Source organism: Lissotriton helveticus, chromosome 5_2, assembly GCF_964261635.1.
Source record: "Lissotriton helveticus chromosome 5_2, aLisHel1.1, whole genome shotgun sequence".
Classification (NCBI taxonomy): domain Eukaryota; kingdom Metazoa; phylum Chordata; class Amphibia; order Caudata; family Salamandridae; genus Lissotriton; species Lissotriton helveticus.
Window position 1 is genome coordinate 5011823 of NC_136066.1, and position 26262 is coordinate 5038084.

The window sequence follows — 26262 nt, forward strand, 5'->3', positions numbered from 1 at the left end:
GTACACATGCTGGGCCTGATCCCACACATGAGCACAAATACCACTCACGCGCACACATGCTCGGCCTGATCTCACACATAAGCACAGATGACACTAACGCGTACACATGCTGGGCCTGATCTCACACATGAGCACAGAAGACACGCGTACACATGCTGGGCCTGCTCTCACACATGAGCACAGAAGACACGCGTACACATGCTGGGCCTGCTCTCACACATGAGCACAGAAGACACGCGTACACATGCTGGGCCTGATCTCACACATAAGCACAGATGACACTCACGCGTATACATGCTGGGCCTGATCTCACACATGAGCACAGAAGACACGCGTACACATGCTGGGCCTGATCTCACACATGAGCACAGAAGACACGCGTACACATGCTGGGCCTGATCCCACACATGAGCACAAATACCACTCACGCGCACACATGCTCGGCCTGATCTCACACATAAGCACAGATGACACTAACGCGTACACATGCTGGGCCTGATCTCACACATGAGCACAGAAGACACGCGTACACATGCTGGGCCTGCTCTCACACATGAGCACAGAAGACACGCGTACACATGCTGGGCCTGCTCTCACACATGAGCACAGAAGACACGCGTACACATGCTGGGCCTGATCTCACACATAAGCACAGATGACACTCACGCGTATACATGCTGGGCCTGATCTCACACATGAGCACAGAAGACACGCGTACACATGCTGGGCCTGATCTCACACATGAGCACAGAAGACACGCGTACACATGCTGGGCCTGATCCCACACATGAGCACAAATACCACTCACGCGCACACATGCTGGGCCTGATCTCACACATAAGCACAGATGACACTCACGCGTATACATGCTGGGCCTGATCTCACACATGAGCACAGAAGACACGCGTACACATGCTGGGCCTGCTCTCACACATGAGCACAGAAGACACGCGTACACATGCTGGGCCTGCTCTCTCACACGAGCACAGAAGACACGCGTACACATGCTGGGCCTGATCTCACACATAAGAACAGATGACACTCGCACACACACACTGAGCCGGAACTCATACATAAGCACAGATATCAATCCTATGTGTACACTACAGATCTCTCTCAAGTACCCACTTCAGACAGCATGACACAGCACTGATGCATCTCAGGCATGTATAGTACCAACAATGTATTCTGTGTGAAGAGATACCTCAATCCTGCAAAGACTACAGACTACACACCACACACACATGAATAAATACCAGTCACACCAGCACTCTACCGCTAGCATCACACACAAGGAGCAGATGTCACAGAACACCCAGAAGGAAAAAGGGGTGGGGGGGGAGGCAAGAGCATAGGAACCACAGGACTAGAATTCAACTGAAAATGCTGAATGGGCAGAAATTTAGGAGACAGCAAATGATTCCTACGTATATTTGTAGGTTCAGTTTTCTAAAACTTCACTCACCGGCTCTTCAGCCTCTTGCCGATGATGAACATGGCAGCTGCACCAAAGTACTTGGCAAAAAAACCTTCCACTGCACCAAATTTGCCCACACGGACAATGTAATCGAAGGAGGCCAGAGCTTCGCCAGGAGTGCGGTAAACGTTGGGAGAGATGAGGTGGACCAGCCGGTCATCCACCCATCGCCTCCACTTCATTTCCTCCCTGAATACAAGTCAGAAAGAAGAAAATGCCAGTGAAAAGAAAAAGAAGATATAAACATACAAGCCTGTGGAGGCAAATGAACACGTGAGTAGGCAGGGTACGCATAAGAAGCAGAAAGCTGCGAGTGAGGTTGTGAATATTAGCACCTATCGCAGGGGCTGGATGGAGCCATGCATGAATGGGCAGTTGATTGAATGACGTATGCAAGAAATTCACATTTGTGTGTGCTCATTCCTGAATATTGCCTTTTGTTTGGCACTAGTTTATTCTGCACACTGGGCACTGCTGTCCAGCGACTAGTGTATGTGCAACGACTGCTAAACATCAGGACATTAGCAAATCCCGATTGGCGTATTTAACTTTTCTAGAAGGTCATAGTATATGGTGCAAAACGACACCATTGTCTTGAAAAGTTAACTATCACCTGCGTATTACCGCATTTGTTGCGCCATTCACTACTGTCACAAAAGAAAACATGCTTTCAGGCCTACCCTCTAAAACCGGACTGGGACGTGTAAAACCTGCAACGCGACCTCTTAAAATAACCCTTTTTGACAGGTAAAAACCTCCCTTTTAAATATTATTAGAACATTAGAATGTTGGGAGCTCCATTGCATTCAGAGGAGCCCTCCCTGCTTCTACAGGCCGGTAAAGAGCAACATTCCAATGTGTTACAAAGGCCTCTCGGAGCTCGAGGGGATTTAAATCCCCTCGAGCTGTGAGAGGTCTTTGTTTTATTTGTTAGAACATTCTTCCCTCTAGTGGCAGAATGTTCTAATAGCCTTATAGCCCTTCGTAGCAGGGCTATACTGGCTATTAAAGGCCCGTTCCCTTGTTAAAGTCCCTTGCCTTCGGCTCAGGCCTTTAACGTTGGAGCAGGCCTTTAATAGCTGGTATAGCCTGCTACTGCGGGCTATAAGGCCATAGTAAATCACGCCTATGTAGGCCTTGTAGCCTACAAGGTACAGGATACATGGTATTTAAAAGTGCGACATGTAGAAAATTAATATTACCATGGCCTTACAGTAACCAACCAGGCCCAAAAAACTATTTTCACTGTGGCAGCCTAGCTGTCCTACGTAGAAAACCAGAGCACAGCTTAAAATACTATAGTGTATCTCAGGAATAGGCACAGCTACAAAAGTAATTAAACCACTCCTTTTAAAAATCGAATTCAAACATAAAGTCGAATTTTTAATAAATATTAAGGAAAAGTAACTTTCAAAAAGTTACCTTTGATTTCCTGAGCGGACAGAAAGCTAAATAGCATAAACCATCGGCTCTCAGCCTGTGCTCAGCCTTAAATAGGTGTGAATGATGTGTGCATGCCTTCAAGGAACAAACAATAGGCCGACCTGATAGGGCAGAGATGAAGCCTCTGAACTCCACAGAATATTCAGAGGGGGGCAGTGGGCCTCCTGTGACTCCACACTGTCAGATTGTGCTCGATAGATCGGTTCAGCCACATGTAACACTCGGGGTACAGATGAATGGGAGAGAGCAGGATGCCAAGACCATTCTTGTGGATCCCCTGTCTGGATGCTGGAGGGCCCTTGTTGACTCCTACCAGACGCCCGTCTCGGGGTTTGTTGTGGATTCAGTAACTGCTTCAAACTAGAGTCTAGTGTTAGATGTGGGAGGACACACGGATTACTGTCGTACACTCTTCACATACACTCCCAGCTCTCAGAGCCCATCTTAGAGTGGCCGGAGACTTTGTAAGGCAAAGAGGAACGGCTGTAAAAGGGGCCAGGTTACCCCTGGTAACCGTCACCCCACTGGAGAAGAAGGAACCCGGAGCCCCCTTCATCCACTAGCCGGTGCCAGGCATAAATGTGGCATTCCTAGGAGCCCTCTTCAAAAACACTCTCTGGATCTGCAGAAGATCAACACAGGACTGGAGCTGCTCCAGCTAGTACCCAGGACTAAGATGTGGACCCCAAGGGTCAGTTGCTTGATCTCCTGTGTGGCTACAGGGAAACAAGCTGCAAGAGGCCTTCTCCTGGAAATACCCAGATGACCAGTGGTAACTGGACCCTGACTGGAACTTGCTGTTGGCCTCAAGCTGACACCCTGGGAGTCTCAAAGCGCCTCCCCTGGGGTCTTCAGGAGCTTTACATGTGCACTCCTGTGGTTGATTGGGACTTAAAACTAAGTCAGAAGGTAAAATCTTTAAACGGATGAACCTGGTTGGTCTATCTGACCCACGGTCCACTGCAGTCCGTCTGAAACTGTGCCCAGGTCTGGTCTATTGCAACCACTGACGATCACTGGAGCTTTGTGAGCAGGAACGTTCTATTCACCCGTGAGCAGGGCTCGGAAGCAGAGCGTTGGGACAGATTTTAATGCTGGTTGCTAAATGGTTTTACGTCTAAATAAAGCGCCTGGACAAAGATGGTCTTATGGACTTTTTGATGACGACAGAGACCGAAGAGTCAACAATATATTCACTGGTACTCTTCTTGAACAGACCAAATGGAATAATCCATAAAGTAAAATGAGTATGGACTACTGTGATTGGTTGAGTCAATTCTCTGGTTGACTATAGTAACATCTATATTTTTGGTGTCTTTAGAGTTAGCAGTTGTGTCTCTTTTATAAGACCCCTATCTTTGCTCTTTAAATTAACCTGGACGTTTACTGTATATAAGAGTAAGCCTCATCAAAAAATAATAAGTTTGTTGTATTATGTAATACTAACAGTGACTTGGTACCACTCACAAATAAAGGTTTTAAAAATAAACTTGTTGTTGAAATAGTCCTTCAGGGTGTCTCTTTTATAAGACCCCTATCTTTGCTCTTTAAATTAACCTGGACGTTTACTGTATATAAAAGAGTAAGCCTCATCAAAAAATAATAAGTTTGTTGTATTATGTAATACTAACAGTGACTTGGTACCACTCACAAATAAAGGTTTTAAAAATAAACTTGTTGTTGAAATAGTCCTTCAGGGTGTATTTTGTGTTTATTCTGGAGGGCCAAAGGCCATACAAATAAAGCGAATCACTACAAAAGTGAGTAAAAAAGAAAAAAACTTGCAAAATGCTGTACATTTTTCCCAAAACAAAATAGATAAAGGGCTATGAATGTTTTGCTCGGTGCTTCGATCTGGGTAGTAAAAAAGCAACAGGATCTGTCCCTCGCCCCGGTGAGTGATGGTGATCAGGCCAGTTTCGCGGAAGATGTGAAGACACTTCTGTGTACACTTCTTGTAAGTCTTTCTGGAGGAAGAGTGATAAAGCCTCGCTGAATTTTCTTGTATAGTGATTCAGCGCCTTGAGACCCTCACGGGTCACCGCAGCGCTTTCTAAGATCACTGGCTGAGTGAGTGATTTAAAAGAATGGCTTGCCTGATGTCCCTTGGCAGGGCCAGGGTGAATCAATAGAAAGGGCAGACCTGTTTCTCGGCCTCCTCGAATACATGCACATGGGTCACTGGTTCTTCTGTTTTTTAACCATTTTTTAGTGCAAGATAAAATGTACTAAGAGTCAGAATTTTGAAAAAAAACTCAGTTTCTTTTCCGAGAGTAACAAACTAGATATGGTTCAAATACAAATGATAGCATGTGGCTGCAATGAGCAGCCCGTCCACAATACTCACGGTGACCGCCGGTGGCCAGATGGGGTCTTTGGCGATCTCGGAAACCTGAGGGGACTCAGTACTGAGGTCTGCACACCCAGTGTTGGCTACGGGGAGCGGCCATGGGGTCCACTGCCTTTGGTGTGTATGCATCAATGGCAGGTTTGAGTGACTGACTGCCAAAGTGATGGGCAGACGGAGGATTGCACCCACCTTTGGTCTCAGGAGGCCCCGTTTTTGGATGGATGCGCCATCTTCTCGTCAAAATGCATGCCCAGATAGGCGAAACGTTTTGCGCTCTCCGATTTAGTCCAGGTTTTTAAAATACTGATTCCAGATGTCTTCAGGGTCATATGACCCTGAATATTGTTTTATTGATGGTTCAATTTGCATTGAGGCAATATCTTGTGACCTCCCGAAGCAGCTGCAGTGACTGCTTGGTCTGTGGTAAGAAGGCAGTGAAGTCAGCAAAGCGCGACGTTGGGACTGGAATCCTCCAATCCTGGGAAGGTCCAGATCTGGGTGCAAGAGGATTTCACCCATATCATTTAGGAAGAGGTTAAAGGGAAAAGGTAAAAGTGCTGCCCCCCGTTAACCCTCAGCTTTGAAGGGCGGGCTCTTCTCAAACATCTTGGACGGCCGAGATTCCCTTCGCGGGAACACCCTGAGCTCTCAGGGGTGCCAATCAGAAGGGACAGCTACAAGTCAAAACTGTAGGACCAGTTTTTGACTGCTATCTATTGAGGGAGATCCAAACAAGCCTTGTAGCCTGATGAATGGTGCCCTCACCCTTCTGAAATGTCTGACAGTGTCTGGTCCCCTCGACGAGCCCTACAGCCTAGCATCCTCTTCCCGCAGCATCTAGAGTAGACACTGGCCTGCAGTCGGTGGGATCCCCTGGTTCCTTTTCATGGATGGCAATCCTTGCTGCCTTGTTCCCCGACGTCGGGCCGGATGATGGCGCCATACAGCATCCAGTGCCCTAGCGAAGGCTGAAACCCAGATGGATACATCATCTCAGAAGACATCCGCTGGCACACTGTGGGGCTGGGGCAGGACTGGAGCTAACGGGCACCAGATGTGCCCTGGAGGGAGCCTGGGGCTTCCTTGACTACTGGCCTTAGCAGGCACCAGGTGTGCCATGGTGGGGGCCTGGGACTTCCTTGACTACTGGCCTTAGCAGGCACCGGGCGTGCCCTGGTGGGGACCTGGGGCTTCCTTGACTACTGGCCTTAGCAGGCACCGGGCGTTCCCTGGTGGGGGGCTGGGGCTTTCCACAACTTCTGGCCCAAGACTGCCCGTTATACATTGAGGCGCTAAGCGAAGCTTCAGATATAGGACCCATAGTAGCTTCTTGGCCTGGGTGGGTGATCCGAGCTGGCATGGGAGTTGCAACAAGAGAACCGAGGTGGGGGGGGTGGCTCACCCGTGACATGAATCCTACTCGTTGTATACCATCTAGGTGATTCCCGATCATAGACTCTTCTTTGGCCGTTCGCATCCCCATCTGACCAAGTCCCAAAACGTGGTTGTTTTTCTCTGGTTCTTTTTTTAGTTGTGCCTAATTTCTTTTATAAAAAGCTTGTATTTTTTGCTATGTTTTTTTTTTAGATATTTGTTGCCTTTCTTTGACTTGTGCTTTTGTGATGAGGGCAGGACAGTGGCTTCCATTTTACAGAACACTGGGGTGCTGGGCGCCGTATTGAAGACAGTGGAGTGCTCCCGGCTTCTAACAACCGTAGAGGCCCGGAGCATCAACATTCCAACGTTGCCCTTCACAGCTCCGACAGGCCTTGGTTTTATTTGTTAAAGCATTCTGCCCTTTGGGGCGAAATGTTCCAATAGCCTTATAGCCATGTGCAGCTGGGCTTTACCGGCCATTAAAGGCCCGCTCCCTTGTTAAAGGCACCCAAGTCAAAGCGGGCCTTTAATAGTCCGCGCTCTACTGCGGACTATAAGGCCATATGAGACAATACCTGGTTATTTCCCTGTTAACCGCCTGTAAGCTCACACTCCCCGTGTTTCACTTTCCGTCTCCTCTGATCTGATCAGCGCCAGGATCCCTGCAATGGTGACAGACGCGCTTTACAAATTTCTAAAATAAATAAATATTGGCCGAAGCGCTCCAGCGGTAAAGTGTCATTTCTGCTGGCAGCCCGTTAGTGATTTATTCCCATTTCCTGCAGCTCATAACAGGAGGATGTCGAGCCCAAGGGCAGTTCTTTTGTAACGCTGGATGCCAAAATGAATCATTTCAGTTTGGTTTTAGATCTGTGTATATCCAGACGACTGGGGAACAATTAGCCTGCATACTGCGTCAGCATTGACTATCACTGGCGCTTTGTGGTGCTATTTTTACAACAGATTTTAAAATTCATATCTCCGGTAACCCTTATTGCTTTTTGTCATTTTTTTATTAATTATGATGGTACTTTTACAATTGCCTAATGGGGGTTGACGAGATCCTTTCATGGAGTCTCCTTTGGGGTTGGTCAATGCTGACGCTTGTCCTCCCATAGTTGGGTACACGCCAGTCCTGCTAACAGGAGTCACGCTTCAGCTCCCACAGTTAGGTACACGCCAGTCCTGCTCATGGGACTCATGCTTGAGTTGCCACGGTTCGGTACACCTCAGTTCTGCTCACGGGAGTCACGCTTGAGCTCCCACGGTTGGGTACACGCCAGTCCTGCTCAGAGGGCTGATGCTTGTGCTCCCATGGTTAGGTACACGAAGTCCTGCTCACGGGAGTCATGCTTGAGCTCCCATGGTTTAGTACATGCCAGTCCTGCTCATGGGACTAATGAGTTGCCACGGTTCGGTACACCTCAGTTCTGCTCACGGGAGTCACTCTTGAGCTCCCACAGTTAGGTACACGCCAGTCCTGTAAACGGGAGTCACGCTTGAGCTCTCACGGTTAGGTACACGCCAGTCCTGTAAACGGGAGTCACGCTTGAGCTCCCACGGTTAGGTACACGCCAGTCCTGTAAACGGGAGTCACGCTTGAGCTCCCACGGTTAGGTACACGCCAGTCCTGTAAACGGGAGTCACGCTTGAGCTCCCACGGTTAGGTACACGCCAGTCCTGTAAACGGGAGTCACGCTTGAGCTCTCACGGTTAGGTACACGCCAGTCCTGCTAACGGGAGTCACGCTTGATTTCCCACAGTTAGGTACACGCCTGTCCTGCTAACGGGAGTCACGCTTGAGCTCTCACGGTTAGGTACACGCCAGTCCTGCTAACGGGAGTCACGCTTGATTTCCCACGGTTAGGTACACGCCAGTCCTGCTAACGGGAGTCACGCTTGATTTCCCACGGTTAGGTATACGCCAGTCCTGCTAACGGGAGTCACGCTTGAGCTCTCACGGTTAGGTACACGCCAGTCCTGTAAACGGGAGTCACGCTTGAGCTCTCACGGTTAGGTACACGCCAGTCCTGTAAACGGGAGTCACGCTTGAGCTCCCACGGTTAGGTACACGCCAGTCCTGTAAACGGGAGTCACGCTTGAGCTCTCACGGTTAGGTACACGCCAGTCCTGTAAACGGGAGTCACGCTTGAGCTCCCACGGTTAGGTACACGCCAGTCCTGTAAACGGGAGTCACGCTTGAGCTCTCACGGTTAGGTACACGCCAGTCCTGCTAAGAGGGCTGTTTTCCGCCTCTTTGGGTCAGTACGCACCAGCCCTGCTTATGAAGCCTACGATCAGGCTCCCTTGGTTACTTCCACACCGGTAGAATCTTTGCTCTTTATTCTTCTGCTGCGGCACCATTGCTTACATATGAGTGGCCACTGTTTATGGTCCTCTCATGGACGTCTCTGGGGCACACCAGCCCTTCCTGGGTACTTACTTTCCGGCTTCCTTGGTGGGGTACACAGAGTGACGCTCCTGCTTATCTAGCATCAGCCAGTACTTGTTGTTGTACTCGATCACCTCCTTGCCCTTCTCGTTCACAGCCTTCATTGAAGGGTAGTACGACACGATCTCGGCCAGCGACTTCCGCCTGTAAACAGAAACTCATCCATCAGAGCTGTGCCGCCAGAGGTACGAGAGAAACAAAGCACTACAATAGACAGACATCAGGGCAAAGGAAGGACACACCGTCCCTCTACTCCACACACACCTGCTTCAACACACAGGTCAGGGTCACCAAACAACACCACTGCTGAGACAAGAGCACCCTTCACCAGGGCAGACCACACCCTGCTCCCATCCCCTCCATGCCATGACCCTCCGTGCGGGGCGGGGAGGGGGGAGGAACATGTGAGGGCAGAGAGGGGTGGGAGTGAGTACATGTGAGAGGCAGAGAGGGGTGGGAGTGAGTACATGTGAGAGGCAGAGAGGGGTGGGTCTGATGAACAAGAGGGGTGAGTACATGTGAGGGGCAGAGAGGGGTGTGCCCGATGGACAGGAGGAGGTGAGTACATGTGAGGGGCAGAGAGGGGTAGGCCTGATGGATGGGTGCGGGGGTGAGTACATGTGAGGGGCAGAAAGGGGTGGGTCTGATGAACAGGAGGGGGCGAGTACATGTGACAGAGAGGGGTGGGCCTGATGGATGGGTGAGGCTGAGTACAGAGACAGACAGAGAGGGGTGGGCCTGATAGAGAGGTGAGGGTGAGTACAAGTGAGGGCCAGAGAGGGGAGGCCCTGTCGAACGTTAGGGGGTGCGTACATGTGAGGGGCAGAAATGGGTGGGCCTGAGGGACAGGTGGGGGAGTTAGTGTGCACATTCCTGATGTGTAAACTTGATGGACAGAGCGGGTGTCCTTGTATCTATCTAATTTGAAATAGACCGAGAGGTGTGCTTGACAAGAAAGCGTGCCCTCTCGGAGACTGTGGTAACTCGGCTTGATCAGATCAGAGTGTGGTGTGGTATAGGGTTTTACTTGATACATGAAGTGCTCAAATTTCTTGGAGCTAAAATAGAAAAGATGGTGTTGGTTTTCCAGTAGTGGCACTCTCCAGAACCACTCCCATATCATCCAGCTGTCTTCTTAAAGCTCCCCGGCCAATGGCATGTTCTGCTGGGCCTGAAATCCAGGCCAAGAACAGATCTACGAGCTGCAGGAGAGGGCCGCCCCATTGTCAAACACGTGGATCAGACCCATACGGTGAGCCGATAGACCTCTTACACATAGGTTTAATGCTCTGCCCAACCATGCCGATTGACCTCTTACACGTATGTTCAATGCTTAGCCCCACCATACAAATAAACTTCTTACATGTATGTTCAATGCTCGGCCACACCATGCCGACAGACTTCTTACACGTATGTTCAATGCTCGGCCACACCATGCCGATAGACCTCTTACACGTATGTTCAATGCTCGGCCCAGCATGCCGATAGACCTCTTACACGTATGTTCAATGCTCGGCCCCACCATACCAATAGACTTCTTACACGTATGTCCAATGCTCGGCCCCACCATGCCGATAGACCTCTTACACGTATGTTCAATGCTCAGCCCCACCATACAAATAGACCTCTTACACGTATGTTCAATGCTCGGCCCCACCATGCCCAACGCAGCAGCAGTCACACGCGCTTACTTGGACACTAGGTACGTCTTGATCACGCTGATGATCACGGAGGAGTCGTTCAGCTGCTGCAGAAAAAACAAAACATTAAAAATGATGGTAAATCGAGTGCTTTGGCATCAGACCAGGCTTTATGATAAGCAAATATGAGACAGGTGCAGAAGAACCCCTCCCTAGCTGCCGGTCGCACTTCGCATTAAAACACAATTTGTTTTTCTTCAGGTATTCTACCAATTATTTTTCAATAATCACACTTTTTCCAAGGTTAATCATCACATTTAATTAGCTGTGATGTTCATTAGCAATCCGTATCCATGATAATGTGTTATATTCCACAGTTCATACTGTTATCGCTGCAAAGATACTACCCAATGCATTTCGGGTCGAGTCGGACCCTTCGTCAGGGGTCTTCAAATTACAATATCTACAAACATGATCATGATTTCCAATTCCTAATATCAGACTAGGCCTTCACACAGGGTCAGACTCAACCAAAAGAAGGGCTGGCAATACTCACAAGGGCGTCATCCGCACCCACCAGGACGATGGGCACCTTACGGTAGCTGGAAAACTTGATCTCACTCCTCAGGACTGGGTTCACCTCCACAATTTCATAGGGCACCTTGTGGTAGTCAAGGAAGGCGCGGACCTTGCTACAAAATGGACACGTCTGATATTGATAAAGAGTCAAAGGGAGGTCACCTTCAGACTGCTGTAAAAGAGAATAACCAGGTCTCGTATGAGAACACAAAGAAATGCCAACAGCACAAGCCAACAGAATCACTTTCCCCACCAACCTGCATGCCTTCGAACAGGAAGTGACACAAAGTGCGTTACTTCCGCGAATGGGAACTTCACAAGGATATCTGGTCCAATCGCGGGGATCCGTGGTACAGAGACTCTTTAAGGGTCAGCACTCACAGGTCCATTGGGCATCAGAGGCCATTTCATAGTAGTCTTAAGAACATTTGTGGTCATAAGAGGGTGCTGGGTGTACACAGGGTTTGGAAAGAATATAGACGGGATGTAAGCAGGATTTGGGAAAGAATATAAGAGAAGGTGGAAGAGCTCAGGGCCACAGAACAAGCAGTTGACTTCCCCCAGCCACACCGTCCATTGCAAGGTTAAGGGAAGGCCTAGGGTGTCTGAGAGGAGCCCACAGGAAGCAGGCAAACGCTGCCAGAGTAGGTGACGCATCGCCTCAGGGGCATCGGAGCTGGTGTCTCAAGAGCGTGCCTCCAGGCTGGACACCGCTAAGCATGAAGGAAATGCTGGGAAAGGAAACTGTTCCCCTGTGAGTGAGTACTGGAAAAAAACAATGACCATTACTGGTAAAAGGGCAGATGATCCCCCACCAATCGGAATGAAACAATTCTAGCTATCAGAAATGAGAATTTCCAAATCTAATGAAGACACAGAGGCAAGAATTAAACATTTCACTTTCTTTACCACTTTTATGGGATACTGAACATACAAGACTACTACAACTCTAGACTTCTTCCGTGAACAGTCGCAACGTTTCCCAAAACCAAGTCTTAGGAACACAGATTTCAATCCTTGGCAGTGTCCTGAATGAAACTGAAAATGTTATTTGTCATGGCCGGAATATGCTCCACTCCATGTTTTACCGGCGCAGTGTCAGCCATGTCATACCAAAGTTCCAGACACCGGTGATGTGTAGACGCCGGTCTCCGTCGGACCACCTCCCACCTGTGGGTAAGCTGCGACACCTTGCTCCCCAGCCTGGTCTTCTGGCGTCTGATTTGCAGTAACTTGAGGGAGGAATTGAAATGTGCCCTTCCTTTTACACCTGCATGTGGCCAAGACATCAGAGGACCTCCTGCCTGGCCTCTTTTGTCAGAACTACCAGTTGAAAGAGTTTCAGACTTTGGAGGACCCAGTAATGCAGAGGGCCCAGAAAATGGTTTGAAAGGAGGAAGTAAGAAGGCCTAGGAACCTCATCAAACGGGCCAGAGAGAGGCTCCCCTGAAGGAACACTCTCCTCCATTCCTTTATTGATTGTATGTTGAAAGTGAACAACTGAGGTTTTGCTGCTTAGGAACCCATCCTGAAGCAAGCAATTCCACAGGCCTGCTGGGAAGCAGGTCTGATTTTGCTGCATTGATCACGCTGCCCACGTCCTGGGGTGGGGATTGTCCAATGCAGGAGGTTCTGTAAAACACAGAGAATCCTGTGATGGGCGAAAAGCTAAAAACCCGTCAACAGACTTTGGTCAAGTTTAGGCAGATCATCCAATCTTCCCTTAACAAATCCCTCAGAAGGTGGATAAGTGCCTCCCTGAAGTACAACTTTGGCTTTACGGATACCTCTGGGGCCTTGCTGCCAAGAGAAAGCGAATGGATCTACACATTTTTCAAGCTCTCTGATGAATGTGTCCACACACAGAACTTGGGGTGGAGTGTAGTTTTGAACTCACAGCACGAGGGATTGGGAGGGTGGGTTGGGTGAGGGAGGCTGCAGCGAAGGTGACTGACCATTGGACAAAGACTCGAGGGAGGCCTGTCAGAGGCCCCTGGAACAATCCCCCCCCATCTGTGTCACAGACTACACCTCACACACTGAGGGAGGACACCTTCCTTAAGATTCTGGAACATAATGGCCTTGGCAACAAACTAAAAAGAGGGGTGGAGATAAAGTACCTCTCCCGCCACTCCCCGGATGTTATCCTTCATAGTAGAATACACCTGGCAGGCAACAACTGTGGGTTCTTGGGAAGGGGCCTGGTCCAAGCAGGCTACTCCACTAAGTCCAGAGGGACAGGGATACTTGTTTGTAGGTCTTTGCCCTTCCTGGTGGCAAAAACATGGGTGGACCCTGAGGGAAGTAGGGCTGCCGTGGAGAGCATGTGGAACGGGGAAAGGCTGATCATGAAGTCCTGCTACCTCCCTCTGGGTCTTCAGGAGGAAGGCCTGAGAAAGATGAGGAAGTGGCTGACCGGGATCCCCGATGTGCTGATGGGCTGGTGATGGTGAGAGGGGACCTCAATGTGACTTCATAGGGCGGTGTAGATAGAGCACTTAAATCAGGGGGGTCACCCTGGTAAGGTGCACGTCTCCGCACATTCACAGAAGCCTTGAGGCTGACAGACTTGTGGAGGGCCACACATCCTTAGGCTACGTAATGTTCCTACTCTTCCAACACAGCTCGCTCATTGGCATGACTAGACTATGTCCTAGTACTCACACCCTAATGCCACAGATAACAAAACACGCCTGGTACAGACTGAGAGATATCTTGGACCACTCCCCACTATTCACTTAACTCTGGCACCAAGAAATGCATGTCCGGCACCTAGATCGCTGGGAGTTAACAGACTGGACCACTTGGAAACTTGTCCAAGAGGAAACATTCTGCTATTTTCAGACAAATACGGGGTCGGTATCCTCCGGGCTGGTCCTCTCAGGGAGCTAAAAAACAGTACTGAGAGGTCGAATTATTTCCCATGTTATAGGAAAGAAACGGGATAGTGAGGCCAAGATACTGAAGCTGGAGGAGATACAGCTAGGGGAGGCTCCGGACACAAGTTAAGATGACCGCCTATCCCACCTCAGGGAGTGATCGAACACAAAGAGTGCGCCTCCCCCCGTTTCGCTCCGAGGCCACCGAAGTCATCTGCGGCGTTCCGCAAGGATCTTCACTCAGCCCCACCCTCTTCAACATCTACATGAAACCTCTCGCAGCCATCGCACGCCAGCACAACCTCAACATCATCTCTTACGCCGACGACACCCAGCTGATCCTCTCCCTCACCAGGGACCCCGACACCGCCAGAACCTGCCTACACAAAGGGATGAAAGACATCGCCGAGTGGATGAAGGACAGCCGCCTGAAACTGAACTCGGACAAGACGGAAGTCCTCATCCTGGGATCTTCGCCCTCCGCCTGGGACGACTCCTGGTGGCCCCCAGCCCTGGGCACCGCACCCAAGCCAACCGACCACGCACGCAACCTGGGCTTCATCCTGGACCCCTCCCTCTCGATGACCAGACAAGTCAACGCCGTCTCCTCATCGTGCTTCAACACCCTGCGTATGCTTCGCAAGATCTTCCGCTGGATCCCGACCGAGACCAGGAAGACTGTCACCCAGGCACTCGTCACCAGCCGACTGGACTACGGAAACGCCCTCTACGCCGGAACCACAGCCAAGCTACAGAAAAGACTCCAGCGCATCCAGAACGCCTCCGCCCGACTCATCTTGGATGTCCCCCGACGCAGCCACATCTCCAGCCACCTGAGGAACCTGCACTGGCTCCCCGTCGACAAGAGGATCACGTTCCGGCTCCTCACCCACGCACACAAGTCTCTCCACGACCTGGGCCCCAAGTACCTCAACGACCGCCTTGCCTTCTACACGCCCACCCGCCAGCTACGGTCCACCAGCCTCGCCCTCGCAGCCGTACCACGAATCCGAAGAGCCACCGCCGGAGGAAGATCCTTCTCTTACCTGGCTGCCAAGACTTGGAACTCCCTCCCAATCCACCTTCGGCTGACCCAGGACCATCTCGCCTTCAGGAAACAACTCAAGACCTGGCTGTTCGAGCAGTAGCATACCCCTCCCCCCAAGCGCCTTGAGACCCTCCCGGGTGAGTAGTGTGCTATACAAATGGCATGATTGATTGATTGATTGATCTTGACAAACGCTGCAGCAGCAAACCAGAACGCTCTAAACACCAAGCAAAGTAAGATCTACGAGCAGGAGGACAAGACAGGCAAACTCCTGGCCTGGCTAGCCAAAAGGAGGAGGGCGAGAGATGGATCTCTGCGATCCGTACACCCCAGGGGATACCGACTGAAACGGCAGAGAGTACAGCACATGTATTTGCCTAATTTCTGCAAGGTTTTTACAGCCCGAACACAAAAGTAATATGTCCAAATTTACAGAGAGTTGCATAGTAGAGTTCCGTGGCATAGAGTGCAATTGTGTAGAGTGTTGCAGAGTAGAGTTTAGTGCTGTATAGAGTAGTGGCGTGCAGTGCAGTGACGTAGAGTGAAGTGATGCAGAGTAGAGTATAGTGCCGTAGCGTGTAGTGGCATGCAGTGCAGTGACGTAGAGTGAAGTGATGCAGAGTAGAGTGGCGCAGAGTGCAGTGGCAAAGGATGCAGTAATGCACAGTAGAGTGTCGTAGAGTTCAGTGGCACAGAGTGCAGTGTTGCAGAGTAGATGGTCATGGAGAGCACTAGCGCAGAGTAGAGTGTTGAAGAGTAGAGTGACATGGCAACGGCGGTAACAGTGGAGTGGCGTAAAGTAGAGTGGACTGGTGTAGAGTGCATTAGCGTAGAGTGCAGTTGCATGGAATTCGGTGGCATACAATGCACAGTAGTAAAATGCAGTGGCATAGATTAAAGTGGTGCACAGTAGAGAGCAGTGGCATAGAATACAGTGACATACAGCCTGATTCATCAAGCTGATTTGCGCTCGCAAAGGGCCAGATTCTGAGAATCTGGCCCTTTGTGATTGCGATTTTTGCATTTGGGATTCATCATCCCAAATGCAAAAATCTCTATTACCGAAATCGCATATTTGCGAGGAATTGGATTTAAGGAATCTCTAATAGAGATTCCTTAAAGGCAATTCATCAACCAATTAGAAATTGCGAAATCGCAATATTTGGTCGCAATTTACCACCAAGTCTGACTTGGTGGTAAATTGCGAAAATAGTGTAAAAAGCACTTTAGTGCATTTTTTTCTTTTGCATGTTACACACACACACATGTCCTTTGGGCATGTGTGTGCGCAACACCTGTTCAAATGTGCATTTAAGGGGTGCTATAGGGTGTCCTTTGGACACCCCTGGCACCCTTTAAATCGCATCCTTATTTGCGAGTAGCAAATTGCTAATCGCAAATAAGGAATACTCCCCATTCATTCCTATGGGCTATTTGGCCCATAGGAATGAATGGGGAGTTATTCCTTATTTGCGATTAGCAATTTGCTACTTGCAAATAAGGAATGTGTAGGAATCGCTATTTATTTAGCAATTCCTACATGAATACCGTTTTGCGAGTCCTTAATAGCGATTCGCTATGAATCGCTATTAGGGGCTCGCAAAACGGGAGAATGATGAATCAGGCTGTTAGAGTGCTGCAGAGTAGAGTGGCATAGAGTGCAGTGCCGGACAGTGATGCAGAGTCGAGAGGCGTAGAGTGCAGTGGCATACAGTGGAGTGCAGTGGCGGAGTGCATTAGAGTAGCGTTGGAGAGAGTACAGTGTTGCAGAGTAGTGTCGTGCAGTGGAGTAGAGAGACAGAGACCAGTGGGTTAGACTACAGTGGTGCAGAGAAGAGCTCAGTGGCGCAGAGTGCAGTGGCGCATAGTGGAGTTGTTCATATTAGAGAGTAGTGGTCGAGGCTGGAGTGGTGTAGAGTGCAGTGGTGTAGATTGGTATGGAGAGTACTGGCGTAGAGTGGTGCAGAGTTGTGTAGAGAAGAGTTGAGTAGTGCAGAGCGGAGTAGAGTGCAGTGGCATGGTGTAAAATGGAGTGGTGCAGAGTAGAGTCCAGTGGCCTATCGTGGAATACGCATGATGTGGTATCGTACTTTCATTATAGACAACACACCTTTAATTGAAATCACCGTTACATTTGCAGACACACAGTTTCACTGATAAAAATATAGAGCGCAAAAACAATAATGTGTTGACTTTTAAATATTTTTTCTACCACGTGTTAGAGTTACAAAAAAATGTGCTTTAATTTGGGCTTTTCTACTTATGAAATATCTGCACAGTTCATTTACAGACATTTACATTTTGTTGTGGGCTATAAAAAAATAGCATTGAATAGCCTTCCTCAAGCACTCCCCCACAGCCAGCATGATTGTCACATAACTCCTCGCACTTTGAAGTCAGAGAAAGAAAAGTAAACACCAAGCTCCCTGGAAGAAAGAGCCCGACGTTTGACCACTGTCTTTGAATGCACAGCAAACGTGTCAAGAAAAGAACAAGATTAAAAGGCCTGTTTACTGAAATTAAGCACTGATGGAGGAATACAGTAAATAGGCTTTCGTGAAGGGATGAGAAAAACTCGTGATGGACAGCCTAACACAGATAGAGCCAGCAAATAGAAAGCAAGCAAATGTGAGTTACAAACCACAAAACCAAGGGTAAACAACAGGCAGAATCCATTCCCAGGGAAGCTTTCCAAATGCCACCAAGAGGTCGTTAGCATACCAGAAAGATGCGCTGTCTAGTAGGCTTCGACCTAAAAATAGGCCTTCAAAATGGTGGAATCGGATGGTATGGACTTGGTGTTTTATGATTGGTGTTTTTATACCATGTACGCATACGACGTGGTCCTCATGGTACTGACCGCTGGGGGTTTACAGTTATTACTGGACAAGTGTGTTGCCTTTATGGCTAGCCTGGAACTTGCAGTAACATTTACAAAGTTGTATGTGATGGTTGTTGGCTCACAATGTTCCAGTCTTTTCATATCTCGGGGTCCTGTTTGATTTGAATAAAAACTGGAAGCCCCCAGGGCCGGACTGGGAAACCAGAGCAGCCCAGGCAATTTTGATGGAACACCGCCCCCTGCTTCTTTTGTTACTGGGGGTCGATATAGCAGCAGCCAGTAATAAAAACAGCCTACTCCGCTGCAAAATCGCCCCCCTCACCCTTCCAGCCTCCCGAGGAAACGCCCAATGCCCGCTACGGCCAATCCGGCCCTGGAAGCCCCTGACCGATGCGAAGAAAGTGAAGCTTAGTAAAGCCACAAGTATGGTGCATGGGCTCCAGGCTTGCAGTATTTTAACCAAGGTTTACCAGGATAAATGCGTCTCTAAGATTTTAAATGGCAGGGGAACGAGGATACACGAAAGCTGATATCCAGCCTGAAGGAAATATGTTTTTAAGGCTTATGCTGCAGACTCCCAAAAGTACCTCAGCTTTTTGTGTCCACGAGGAGCTAGGAGTAAAATATATGGAAGAAGTAACTGTTCTCAGAATATTGTTATTTTGGATCAAGGTATGGTACGGGGAGAAATCTCAGCTGAACAGGCTGATCCTCTCTGATTGCCTCTTGACCCCGTGGACAAGGTCCCTTGGTTCGCATACGTCAAGGCCGCCGTTAATAACCTGGGTAGCGATGATGTATTCCAAAGGTCCCAGTCCCTGCCACTTTGGAGCTGAAGTGGGTGAGGGATTCGTTTTTAGCACGCAAATCACGACTAATAGAGCAGATAGAACTGATGAAACCCATGGCCAGGAGGCATATGCTTTTAAAAACAGTTCAATCTATGGAACCGTATTTATTCACTGTCTCAAGCAATAGGGAGACATTTCTGTTGGCCAGATTTTGATTTAAGATGTTGCATCATCTTCTGGCCTCTACTAGCGGCTGGCGCCGGCCTGGCACCTTGGGTCCCTGCAGCTGCGACAATGTGTCCCCGCAGAACACCCTACATTTCACAATGTTCTGCAGATGTTTTAGCTTACCTAGAAGTTGGTTTATCACGGCACTAGTGAAATCCATGAATGTTATGCAAGTTCGACCTACTCATTTGTGTCTTCAGCTCCGATCCAATGAACATGAACAGGTCATTAAGAAAACTGTGCCCGAACATCAATTGCTGTTGACCACCCGTAGAATACAACCTTATCTAAACCTCGTGACTTTGGGGTTTGAACGTTTCATTCTGACCAGATTTAGATTTAATCTATTCCACCATCTAGTGACGTTCCCAGATAAAAACGACTGGCATAGAACCCTGGCCGTATGCCCATGTGACAACATGTCATCCCAATCCACTTTCCATCTGGTCATGTTCTTTAAACTATATAAAAAAAGAACGCTGTAGATGGATTAAGCAATACGTGAGAGGTGGTGCATGGCGGCAATGTAGGCCATCATATCTGAACTTGCAGCAATTAGGGAACCCTGCATGCATACTGTTTATGACAATGTTTTTAAAAAATGTTTTAAGATCACGGAATTTACTATGAACTGCTAACTATTCGATAGATTCACTCTAAGGATTTAATACTTTTTTAATTTAGATGTTATTTATTGGTGTTGGATTGTATAGATGTATTTTTGTTTGTACTTGCTTTTATGATTTTTAATATTGTGAAAATCGAATAAAGCCTATTGAATTGAACATGGATTCACAGATTATTACTTTTTAAGAGCTGCGTTAAGATCGAGGCATTCTAGGACTCATTACTTTTGTTGCTGCTATTTGAGAATGTTTATATAAGCGACACTGTGGATGTTATCTATAAGGGATATTTGTTGTTTTTATCATCTTTTATAACTTGTGTTCATATTGTGAGCTTGCTGTTCTTATGCTTGATATGTATGTATATTTATACCATATTCTTTTATGTTAATGAATATAACCGAATAAAAATGTACTTACTTGCATCACGCAGAGGTGGATAAGGATTGTATTGTGGTGGTTTAGTATTGTGCAGTGGTGGCTGGTGGTTTACCATTGTGCAGTGATTTGTAAGGACTGTAGAGTGGTGGTAGACCATTATGCAGTGGAAGATAAGGAGTGTACTGTGGTGTTTTAGCATTCTGTGGCTGAGGATAAGGACTGTATTGTGGTTATTTACCATCATGCAGTGGTGCATAAGGACTATAGTGTGGGGTTTTAGCATCATGCAGTGGCGGATAAGGAGTGTAGTGTGGTGTTTTAGCATTGTGCAGTGGCAGATAAGGAGTGTAGTGTGGTGTGGTGTTTTGGCATCGTGCAGTGATGGATGGTGGTTTACTATTTTGCAGTGGTGCATAAAGACTGTAGTGCGGTAGTTTACCATCATTCTGTGGCGGGTAAGAACTGTACTGTGGTGGTTTAGCATCATGCAGTGGCAGATAAGGACCGTAGTGTGATGGTTTAGCATTGTAGAGCAGTGGATAAGGACTGTAGTGTGGGCAGCAGCAGGTAAGAACTGCAGTGTGGTCAGGGGTGTGGAATTTATTAAATTATCTACTTGTCCATGGGGCAGGTTGCTTCATGAATCTACTTGTCCTGTAACAAAATCCACTTGTCCCTTTGGTGCCATGTAGTGCAGCGACAAATTATGGCAGCAAACTCATTATATAAGATCTCCTATACAGCCTCTCAGATAATGCCAGGGCTCATACCATACTAGTATTTGAATACTAGCAATCCCTTTATGTTGCCACGTTTCTGCAGATCTACATACTGGACTGAAGGTAGTGGTAAGCAATAGTTCCAGGGTTGGAATGTCCTTTTGAGTATGTGCAAACCTACTAACTTGCATGTGTTAAGGGTTTTCAACAACTCTTCTCTAATCTTTTCCCATACTGAGAAATGTTGGAAATTTACTCCTGACAATGGCAGACGTAAACCTTCTTCCAGAATTGGGGAAAAAAGTGTTGGAGGGAAATAAACCTGCCAACACTCAGGTTTTCGCATGAGCAAATCTACACATGCATATTTTTGCTCATGCTAAAATGCAGTTCACAAATATTTTCTAGGAGTACCATTTCTTGCCCTACTGTAAATTCTTGGGAATTCATGAAAGCTGCACTTAATGCAAGGACATATACCATGGGTGCACTTTTGAGACTTTCTTTAATAATTGGACCCCTAATTTGGTCTGGCGTTAACCATGACCTTTTGTGTTTATTGAAATTCTCTCTCTCTGTATCGGCTGGATTCACTGTGAGTGACAGCATTCTGCTCTTTCCCCAAGGAGCATATCGGCACACAGAGTAGTTTTGTTCAGTGCCAGTGATGAATGTGGCAGTGTGTGCTTTTTTTAGACCAAAAATAATTGTTGCTTTTGCCAATGTTTGTTATAATGGTGAGGGCCTTGCAGCTCTCACATCAATAAGGTTTTATAAAAACCATGCCAAAACAAGTCACGCATTGCCAAAACTAAAGTCTGACCACCATTTCAGACCTACTAGCTTTGCAAATGCTGGTTTAGTTTTGTTGCTCAAAATCTTATTGAAACTGGTTACACTGATTTTCCAATATGAATATTTTTGGGAAATACTAGCATGCATCAACCCATTTTACTAAATGATGCTGCAAAGAAATGGTACCTGAAATTTTACAGTAGTGTAGCAAAATGTTTTTTTTCCTACTTTCATTTTTAGGAACATTTTATATTGAAAGCAAAGAATCGTTAATCCTGCTTTCAAGCTTCTGCAAATATTTGCATCTAATTAGAGAGCATTTTGGGAGCATTATGCTTTGCCTCATATTGCTGAACTTTGAAACAGTGTGTACACATTTTTATACTGGAACCACTGTCAGTAGTGCAGTCAGAAGTTAAATTTACTTAGAGGCCTCACCCTAAAAATAAAGGCTTTCAATTAATGAACCATAAATACAAGTTCGAATAGCATTAACATATGCACACAAATATTAACTTAACTGCAGGCAGTGCCTTTCTCTGATCCTTAATGTGGTACCGTAAACTGGCAGCCAAAGGGTTTGTGCTGCAGGAGGTTGGGCTTACTTGTCCCAAGGACAAAATACACATTAAAACTTGTTGCCCTTGACCCCAAACAATATGTCCTGGGCGTCGGGCTATAGGAATTCCACATCCCTGTGTGGTGGTTTAGCATCGTAGAGCGGTGGATAAGAACCGTAGTGTGGTGGTTTACCATCATGCAGCGGCAGGTAAGAACTGCAGTGTGGTGGTTTAGCATCGTGTAGTAGTGGATGGTGGTTTAGCATCGTGCAGCTGTGGATAAGGACTGTAGTGCGCTGGTTTAGCATCGTGTAATGGTGGATAAGGAGTGTAGTGTGATGGTTTAGCATCATGCAGCAGTGAATTAGGAGTGTAGTGTGATGGTTTAGCATCATGCCCCGGTGAATAAGGACTGTAGTGTGATGGTTTAGCATCATGCAGTGGTGAATAAGGACTGTAGTGTGATGGTTTAGCATAACACAATGGTGGATAAACCCTGAGCAGTAAGTTTGGCCACCTCGTTCCATGTTAAAGGGGACTCAGTATTCTGCCTTGGGCTTTCATGAGACAATGTGATGCATTAAGGGCATTGTAGTCCTTGTCTGCTTTCACTAGACCACAACTGATAGCAACTGTTCGGAGGTAAAAAAATGTAGGTCGGAAGGAGTGCTACCGAAGACATACTCATTGGAGACCGGAACTTCCACCTCGACAACCCCAGTGACCCCAACTCCACACCCCTTCGTGACAACCTCGCCAACATAGGACTCAAACAACTCATCACCACACCGACCCACAGGGCAGGTCACACCCTTGACCCCATCTTCGCAGTAGGAAATAGCATCCACTTCAGTCACACAACGCAACCCCCATGGCCCAACCACCACTGCGAACACTTCCTCGTCGACAAACCCAAGCCACTCAAACCAGCCCTACGCCCACCACGAAGGAACTAGAGCAAAGTCACCGACGAACAACTTAACCCCACCCTCATCCGAGACAACTGCACCCAGAAAACCAGACACCAACCTAGCAGCCAGAGAATTCCACACGTGGATCTCCAACGCCGCAGACAAGCTTGCCCCGCTACGCAACCCTGACAAACAGCGCACCAGGAAAGCCACCTGGTTCACCACCGATTTCCAAGAAGCCAGACACACCTGCAGATGCCTGGAGAAGAACTGAAGAAACAAGAAGATTTTCAGAAACTACACCACCTACAAGGACGCTATGACGGACTACCACAACTGAATCAAAACCACCAAAAGAACTTTCATCCACAACAAATTCCTTGCCAACTCCAGCAATTCCAAGGAACTCTTCAGTGTCATCCAGGAATTCACCAACCCTCGCAGCGAAGCCACAGATATCACCCCGTCCCAAGACCTCTGCGATAAGTTTGGAATCTACTTCCACCTCAAGATCAAAAACCTCTATGACAACTTTGTCAACCATCCACCAGATGCCTCAGGCGGCCCGCACCCCAGACACACCAGCCAGCCCACCGGCTCCACCTGGACACTGATCACAGCCTCAACCATGAAAGGCACCCACTCAGGGCCCCCACCGACCCCTGCCTTCCACACATCTACCACAGAGCCGCCACCGCACCCGAGCTAAAACGCACCATTAACACCACCTTCAAAACAGGCACCTTCCCAGATGACTGGAAACACGCAGAAGTCAGGCCCCTGCTCAAGAGGCCCTCAGCTGACCCCATGGACCTAAAGAACTACCGGCCCATCTCGCTCCTCCCCTTCGTGGCCAAAGTTACGGAGAAAACAGTCAACAGGGAACTGACAAGATTCATTGATGACAACGCCGTCCTCGACCCGTCTCAATCCAGATTCCAAAGCAACCACAGCACCAAGACCGCCCTACTCGCCGCCACAGTCAACATCTGCACCCTCCTGGACCAAGGCCACTCCGCAGCCTTGATCCTACTCGACCTATCAGCAGCCTTCGACACCGTCTCCCAAGGCACACTCGTCGCCAGACTACACAATGCCAGCATACAAGGAACCACCCCAAGACTGGGTCTGATCATTCCTCACCAAAAGAAGCCAAAGGATCAGACTGCCACCCTTCCTCTCCGATCCCAGGGAAACCACCTGCGGAGTCCCACAGGGGTCATCACTAAGCCCGCCCTCTTCAACATCTACATGGTCCCCGACCCCGCCATCGTCCGACAACACAGCCTCAACATTGTATCCTATGCTGACGACACCCGGCTCATACTCTTCCGCACCAAAGACCCCACCACTGCCAGACTCAACTTCCAGAAAGGAATGGAGGACGTCACAGTCAGGATGACCAACAGCTACCTGAAGCTCAACGGCAAGAAGACAGAAGTCCTTGTCCTCGGATCCAACCCTTCAGCATGGGACAACACCTGGAGGCCCACCGCCCTCGGCAGCCCACCGACCCCTTTGGACCACGCCAGAAACCTCAACATCGTACTCGACTCATCCCTCACCATGAACCGACAGGTCAAAGCTGTCGCCTCCAGCTGCTTCTTCACCCTCGGCATCCTTCATAAGACATTCAAATGGATCCCCACCCGACCCCACTCCTGAGTGAAGAAAGACAGTCATCCACGCACTCATCACCAGCAGACTGGACGATGGAAACGCACTCTACGCCGGTATAACAAGTCCCTACTGCACAAACTACAGAAGATACAGAACACTGCCGCCAGACTCGTCCTTGGCATCCCTCGGCACGAGCACATCAGCCAACACCCAAGGAAGCTCCACTGGCTCCCTGTGAAGAAAAGAGTCACTTTCATAATCCTCACCCGTGCCTACACAACACCTAACCGAAATACTTCAACAACAGAATCACCTTCCACGTACCCAAAAGAAATCTCGACCAGCCAACTTGGCATTGGCTGAAACCCCACGCATTCACAGAGTCAGAGCAGGTGGAAAATCCTTCTTTTACATCGCGGCCAAAACATGGAACAAGCTCCTGGCAAACATTAGACGGGCTCCCACCCTGGACGCATTCAGGAAAGCTCTCAAGACCTGGCTCTTCGGCTAAACAGATCTGCTGACACCCCGCGCCTTGAGACCCTAACGGGCGAGTTGCGCGCTTACAATTCCCTGAATGATTGATTGAAGGATGCAGAGACGAAGCAGTGTAACACAGCATGTAAGGTCAGAAACGCTACAACTCAGTCCACATTTACCTTCGTCGCCGCCGGCTCAGCCAGGTGCTCCGTCGTGTAGTACCACACAGCCTGGGTGAGGCCCAGCGCACCCCCTAGGAGGAAGGCAATGCCCAGGTACCCGCGGCGCCTGCTCTGGGCACCGGACGGGCCATGCCCGCCTCCCCCAGCGCCGTACCTTCGCTGACCACCCACCCCTGCAGGGGACCAGCTGCCCTGCACTCCAGGCCCAGGGACTGGCAGGGGCCCTTTACCCCTCAGCCAAGGGAAGGGCAAAGATCCACTGGCTCCTGCCCCAGAGAAGGTCCCCAGCCATCTCACACCTGCCCCTGGGAGGTTCAGATGCCCCATGATTGCTGCCCCATGGAGAGTCTGCTGCCCCCTCCCTCCTGCCCCATGCAGAGTCTGCTGCCCCCTGGCTGTTGCCCCAGGGAGGGCAGTGCTGGTCCTGCATGCTGTGTGGTACCCCCTCACTCCTAGGGTGGTCTGTTGCCCCATCCCTCCTGCCCCATGCAGGGTCTGCTGCCCTCTGGCTGCTGCCCCAGGAAGGAGAGTGCTGGTCCTCCATGCTGTGTGGTGCCCCCTCCCTCCTGCCCCATGCAGGGTCTGCTGCCCCCTGGCTGTTGCCCCAGGGAGGGCAGTGCTGGTCCTGCATGATGTGTGGTAGCCCCTCCCTCCTGCCCCTGGGAGGGTCTGCTGCCCCCTCCCTCCTGCCCCCGGGGTGGCCCTGCAGCTCCTCCATGCTGCCCCCGGGAGCAGCAGCCAGCCCCTGCCCGCCTCCAGCCTGGGTCTGAGCCTCAGCACACTCCCCCTGCAGGCCGCCATCTTGGTGTCCTGAGCGCTGACGTCACTGGAGCGGGCGGGCCCGAGACACAGACTATTAAACGTCCTTGGGTAGAGCGCATG

At 49.1% G+C, this 26262-nt stretch overlaps 1 protein-coding gene across 1 annotated transcript in view; it reads right to left on the reverse strand.

The window, feature by feature from the left end:
- PTGES2 (prostaglandin E synthase 2) overlaps positions 1 to 26214 on the reverse strand; it is a 45705-nt gene extending 19491 nt beyond the window's left edge. The window contains exons 1-5 of the mRNA XM_078646616.1: positions 25378 to 26214; positions 11296 to 11490; positions 10791 to 10846; positions 9091 to 9243; positions 1466 to 1666 (exon numbers count right to left, since the gene is read on the reverse strand). Coding sequence (XP_078502742.1) covers positions 1466 to 1666; positions 9091 to 9243; positions 10791 to 10846; positions 11296 to 11490; positions 25378 to 26181 — 1409 coding nt within the window. The 5' untranslated portion in view covers positions 26182 to 26214. The remainder of the gene's footprint in view (positions 1 to 1465; positions 1667 to 9090; positions 9244 to 10790; positions 10847 to 11295; positions 11491 to 25377) is intronic.
- Positions 26215 to 26262: the final 48 nt, after the last annotated feature.